This window comes from Hydra vulgaris, chromosome 04 (genome assembly GCF_038396675.1).
Source record: "Hydra vulgaris chromosome 04, alternate assembly HydraT2T_AEP".
NCBI classification, from domain to species: domain Eukaryota; kingdom Metazoa; phylum Cnidaria; class Hydrozoa; order Anthoathecata; family Hydridae; genus Hydra; species Hydra vulgaris.
The window spans coordinates 1,287,087-1,293,232 of NC_088923.1; the positions used below are offsets into that span (position 1 = coordinate 1,287,087).

General features: G+C 29.6%; 1 protein-coding gene across 1 annotated transcript; it reads right to left on the bottom strand.

The window, feature by feature from the left end:
• Positions 1 to 1,356: 1,356 nt before the first annotated feature.
• On the bottom strand, positions 1,357 to 3,215 carry LOC136079508 (uncharacterized). Its single transcript, XM_065795244.1, has 2 exons — positions 2,853 to 3,215; positions 1,357 to 2,562 (listed from the first exon to the last, which is right to left on the bottom strand). Exons 1-2 carry the CDS (start codon positions 3,202 to 3,204, stop codon positions 2,336 to 2,338), a joined length of 579 nt encoding a protein of 192 aa, XP_065651316.1. The 5' UTR covers positions 3,205 to 3,215; the 3' UTR covers positions 1,357 to 2,335.
• Positions 3,216 to 6,146: the final 2,931 nt, after the last annotated feature.

Below are 6,146 nucleotides of genomic sequence, written 5' to 3' on the forward strand. Positions count from 1 at the left end.
GAAATATAGATTCACCTACAAACTTAACTTAAATAGGGATACCCCCAGTGGTCGTATACTGTATACGATCACTAGGTGTATTTCGATTATCGTGCATCAACTCTATGGCCCATCGCTGTGAAGGTAATTGATTATTATACAGTTAATATATGATAATCGACATAAATAATACACAATAAATGTACATTCTACCCATGATTCATACCTCAAACACAGGTTGAGGTATGCATCAACTGAATGATACAACTGAAACTGTATGGTGTGCATAGATCAATGCATACATTACCTGTATGATACAGCACAAACTGTATAGTGCAGATGCAGGCACTGCGGCTAATGAGATTTAGGTACACTTTGACGCTTCTATTTATTTAAACATAAATAAAAACTCTAAAAAGTCCAAAAGTCTAAAAAAAGTGTCACGTATTATTTGAACAGCCCCTTTTAAACCAATAAGCCTTAACACTGCCCCCTTAATAGATGGTCTGGATCCGCCAATTAAATGAAAATCTGGAAATTTCCCCTTTACCCTTACTACATAGTCTGGATCTGTGCCTGGCTTTAAGGCCAAAAGTTAAGTGTTTGGCCTTGGAAGATCTGGCCTTGGCCTTGTTAACAACTCTACGTCCGGTTAAGGTAAAATTATTAAACAAAGAGGTGGCGTTTTTTAATTTGGCACTTATTAGTATATGGTCCGAGTTGTATAAAACAAGCTCACGATATTGTTTTATACAACTTAATATTAACAAAATAACATTTTTTACGCTTTTAAAATAATACGAGCTTTATAGTCAGTACGAACAGGGTATTAGAGCTCTTTTTAACTTATGCGCCGTTTATTTATATTATCAAAAAGTACTCCCTTCCTCTTTTATGTCGTTTTTTGTGTCTGTAAAAACAATAGGCGGACAGGCCCAATGGTGGACCCCTTGAATTAATTTAGAAAATGGTTCCCAATTTGATAACTTATTTATAACTGTTTTTCAAGTTTTGCAAAGCATAACATGCTGTTAAAAGCTAAGTTGACGTTGCACACGCATTATTTTGTGACGTAACACGTATGGTTAAGAGGGCCTTTAGTTATTTGTTTTAGAACTGCTTTTAACCTAACAAAAACTTGAACAAAATTAGCTTTTTTAAAGTTTTGGCATTTGTACAGTAAAGTGTTAGAGCAAATACCACAAAAGCTTGATGACTATTTTTTCATGAAAATTTGTTGAAGTCTTGATTAAATTTTAGTAAAATTAGGTAAATAAAGCCATGTCTATATTTTAAGTAACTGGAAACCAGTCACACCCGACATAATATTTACAAAGTAACAACTCAATAGTTGAAATCAATTTTATAGTGCAATACCACAATAATATTTACAAAATGTTATGCAATATTTACTAAATGTTATGCATAATTTAATTTCAATATAATAATAATTAATAAAATTGAATATTAAAATTAATATTTGGTTATTAGATTATTATTTGAATATTTAGATTGATTAATCTTCAGTCATTTATGATCAAGATTTGAAGCTTTTATTAATAAGTAAACAAATCATTTCTTGAGATTTTTCATACATAAAGCTTTTCTTAATGCTGGTTCGCATTTTTCATTATCATTTTTTCCATTTTTTCTATTAATGCCTCTAATCCAGGATTTCACAAATGATTGTATTCGAATGCTCATCCACTTTCTAAGAATAATATCTTTTAATAAAGACTTTAAATGTTGAGATTCCATATTTTTTGTAAGAGATTCCCAGTTAAAATCGATTAGAGAACTTGTTTGAAATTTTTTTATTACCACATCTCGAAGATCTTCTCCTTTATATTTAATTATTAGATTCAAGTTTAATACTGTGCTTGCAACAATTTCAAGTCTTCTAATAAATATATAGAAATTATCATTAACTAAAAAAAGCCCACCTCGATTTATTCTAATAGTACAATCACTAGCATAATCTAAAAATGTTTTATTTAACGATTTATTGTCAGATTCAGATTCCCATGACTTAATCAGGTCTAAGACAGCTTTGCTCAAATTTGTGTTGCTAATATTGGAATATCTTTTTCGCAATGAAAATGGTATAGATTCAGCTACATAGCTCAGAGTTTTCTCTTCTTCTAATGTTAATTTTAGGTCTAGTTCTTTTTCGTTTACTTTCAATAACACTTGGTTTCTCCAATCAAGAGCAATTTGAAACCAAGTCTTCAACACAAATAATCTGAAAGTTCACAAATTAGATCATTTCGCATAGAACGTAATATTTAATTTTTTAAAAAGCTGTGAAAACGTGTACGCTGTTGCTCTCTTAACTTGCACGTATTTCCTCTTAAACTCAAATTGGAAGAAGTGCTTCAAAAACAGAAGTGCAGAAGTTTTTTCTTTTTTCAGAAGTATTTTCTGTTATACACAAGGATAACTCAGCTGCATTGTTTCCAGGTGTTTTAAATTCTTTAACTTCAATACCAAAAGCCTCGTCAATTAAAGCTGCTTTTAAATTTTCTTCAAAAAACTTATTTAAATTTCCACGAAAATCATGTCTAAGTTTAAGTGATACAAATTCTAAAAAAAAATTAAAAAAATTAAATACTATGTATATATATATATATATATATATATATATATATATATATATATATATATATATATATATATATATATATATATATATATATATATATTTATATTATCTTCCAACATAATCAAATTTAAAATATAATAAAAAATATCAAAACGCATAAATTATATAAAGACTATATATTAAAATTATTGTAGTATACAAACTTTTTATTTTCATTTACCTTTTTCTTTTTTGACAAATTTGTTATATGATTCATTATTATTTAAACTACCTGAAGAAAAACCTGAATAATTGATTCCTTCAATGTGACATTTCTGCTCGTGCTTTTTGAAATTAGATTGTCTAAGATATTTATTTTGACATTTTGGACATATAAATTGATATACCGTAGGCTCTACAGTTTTCTGGTTTGTACTGAACTTATCTTCGGCAATCAGTGTAGGAATTGCAGATGGTAAACATTCTAACTCAAATTTTTCTGAAAATAATTCCTCTAATTGTTCAAGATTAAGTTCAATAGCTTCCTTAACAACAACTTCAAGTTCGCTATCGATGTTATAAAGTAAAGCAAAATAATCAACTCGGCTTGTTTCAAATTCCACTGCCTTATCAAACGATTGCATTTTATTTTATACTTTTAACTTAGATAAGCGAGACAGACGTTATTTTGACGTAAAATCTAATTAAAAAGCGCCCACGTGACTCAGCTAACCCACGTGATCAAATCTATTGTTTTGCTATTGTTATTTAGAACAATAGATAGCGCGGATATCTTGGCTTTTAAACAATGGGTTAAACGTCCATCTTTTTATACGTCCTTGGTTATAGTAATAGTTAATTTTAGTAAAGTAGTAAATGCAATTTTATAACTTGTTTCATTTTTCAGATGACAGTGTTTTGTAAACACATAACAGTGTGTGACAAAATACATAACAGTGTGTGACAAAATATATAACAGTGTGTGACAAAATTATTCTAATGAAAAGATAAAAAAAAAAAAATAAAGATGATTAAACAAAATAATCTAATCATCATTATTCAGAATTTATTCCAAGATTTTATTGTATAATACCCAAGATTTAATTTTACCTAAAATAAAAGGAAATGATGACACTCACTATTTTGACAGTCTGGTTTTTACAGACTAAATGTGAAAAAGGAAGAAAATGGCGACAGCCAGGTTCTTTCAGATAAAACATAAAAAAGATAAGATGGTGACATTTAGTATGGAAAATATAGGAGATAAAGATTTATAGAGATTATGATTGTCAAAAAAATTTGTGGGAGAAAAGGAGGATACTGAACACAATTTTTAGTCAAAGAAAAGTAATATTGGAGTAAATCAAGGAGTGAAGGTACATGGTTAAGGTTGTCAGGAAAACTAGTCACCAAGTTAACAGTTAAAAAGTAAGAAATTCAGAAATGTAGAAATTATAGGCTTAAGTGCCAGCAGAGTTAGTGGCATCAGAACCAAGCCATTTAATGTGATGAGCATTAAGGTCACTGATAACAGCAACATTGGCAGAAGGGTAAAGAGAGAGGGCGTGGTCAAATTGATCAAAAAATGCATCTAAAAAAATACAGTCTTGCGAAGAAGGTGAATAATAGAGAACAAAGAGAAAAGTAGTAGAGTGAAGAGGTGCTAAGCCGAAGCACATAAAGAATTATCAAAGAATTTGAGCCTGATATCACAACAAATAGGTGAATTGATGCATGTTTATACCTCCAAGCTAAGCATGTGACTACTGGAATCTTTGCAAATCAAAATATAGTAACCATCAACAGTGAGATCTGAAAAAGGAACAGCAGAATTTAAATTAGTCTCACTTTAAGTGAGATATATACAATATGAAGAATAGCTAAATTTAAATTAGTCTAACTATGAGTAGGCAAGTCTAGTAAAATTGGTGAGGTTAGACTCAAGTGATGGAGGGTTGCTCACAGACCTAAAATATTTGTAAAAGATATATTATAACAGTTTTTTGGTGGGGAAGATTTCTTGTTAAATATTTTGGGTAACTATTGGCATCAGCCTTGAATCAACCTCTGAAAGCTTACACAAAGTTCAAAAAACATTACTACCAGCCGGCTTCAGAACCAATAAACTGAGTTTTAGAGCTGTACCCTCATCAGGAGATAACAGAAAGAGTTGCATAGCTTCAATCAAGGAGGCACAAGCAAAAACCTGTGAGAAGAGTTGAGAAGATCCAGCATTCATCATCCTAGCCAGGAAACAAAGTAACAGATTTTTACATCTACGCGAGCCTATTATATGAACTAGGGGTTCAATGGCTAGTTGGCTGAATTTTTCACTTAAAGAAGCAACCTAAACATGACCAGCATAAACAACATAAACATAAAAAATATAAGTAACATAATCATAAGAAACATGCATGAATAACACATAAATAACATATAAATAACACATAAATAACATATAAATAACACATCAATAACACATAATCAAAAAAAAATATATACGAACAATGAAAACAGAAAAATCGACAACATAAACGTTTCTATTATAAAAATGAAGACAACAAATAAACACACTTGTATATGTTAGCATTAAATAACTTAAAGTATAAGTAAACTAATGCTATAAGATTTCAAAACAAAAGAATTATCTTAATCCATAGAATAATACATCTTTGTAAAAGATAACAAAAACAGGATTGATTAGACTTACTTTTTTGTCAAAGTTTTTGTGTACTTTGAAAGAGTTCCTTTGAAAGTAAACTAATGCTATAAGATTTCAAAACAAAAGAATTATCTTAATCCATAGAATAATACATCTTTGTAAAAGATAACAAAAACAGGATTGATTAGACTTACTTTTTTGTCAAAGTTTTTGTGTACTTTGAAAGAGTTTTTTTTTCTTGTGGATGCATGTAAGCATAGGTTGTCCCATTCCCGCAAAATTTATGAATTACCACTCCAACTTTTAAATTGAGGACTAAAATAAAAATAATATTTACCATGTATTTTGAAAAAATATAAAACTTTAAGGGTTCCCCCCCTTAAAAAAAGTTAAAAAAACACTTTTTTACCGTCGTTTTTGAGTATTTTTGTTTAAATTGTTAACAAATATATTCCGTAACGACTTCAACTTTTCACACAATAATATTTACTATCTTATTTATACTGTATAAAAAATTCAATTTAAAAAAAAATTAATTTAAGGGTCCCCCCAATTAAATAGTAAAGTTGTTTGACGCATTTTAACTTCGGCTATTGTAAGAATAAAACAATTAGCATTGTTTAAAAATAAATCAAATATTCATTAAATTTTCTTTTTGTCCTTGAAGAGAAGCTCGTTTGCGATGACCCTCCACTATTTGAAGTAGCAGTTAAAGCTGCGTGGGGTCTTTTACTTTATTTTTAAAGTCTTGTATAAGTTTTACACCTCTCTCGGCGCAGTCATTCACAACTTGACAATACTTAACAACACTTTTTACATAGTTGTAGTCTTTCATCTTCACCCAGTGCTCGACAGGAAGTTGCATCCAATCTACCTGGTTTGCAGTCATCTTAATTAGATTAAATAGTAGCCAGGAACGAGGAC

Coding starts and splice junctions, on each gene's coding strand:
- LOC136079508 (XM_065795244.1), bottom strand. CDS start 3,204: ATGCAATCGTTTGATAAGGCAGTGGAATTTGAAACAAGCCGAGTTGAT. Junction 2,563..2,852: donor TTATTCAGGTTTTTCTTCAG/GTAGTTTAAATA, acceptor ATTTTTTTTTAG/AATTTGTATCACTTAAACTT.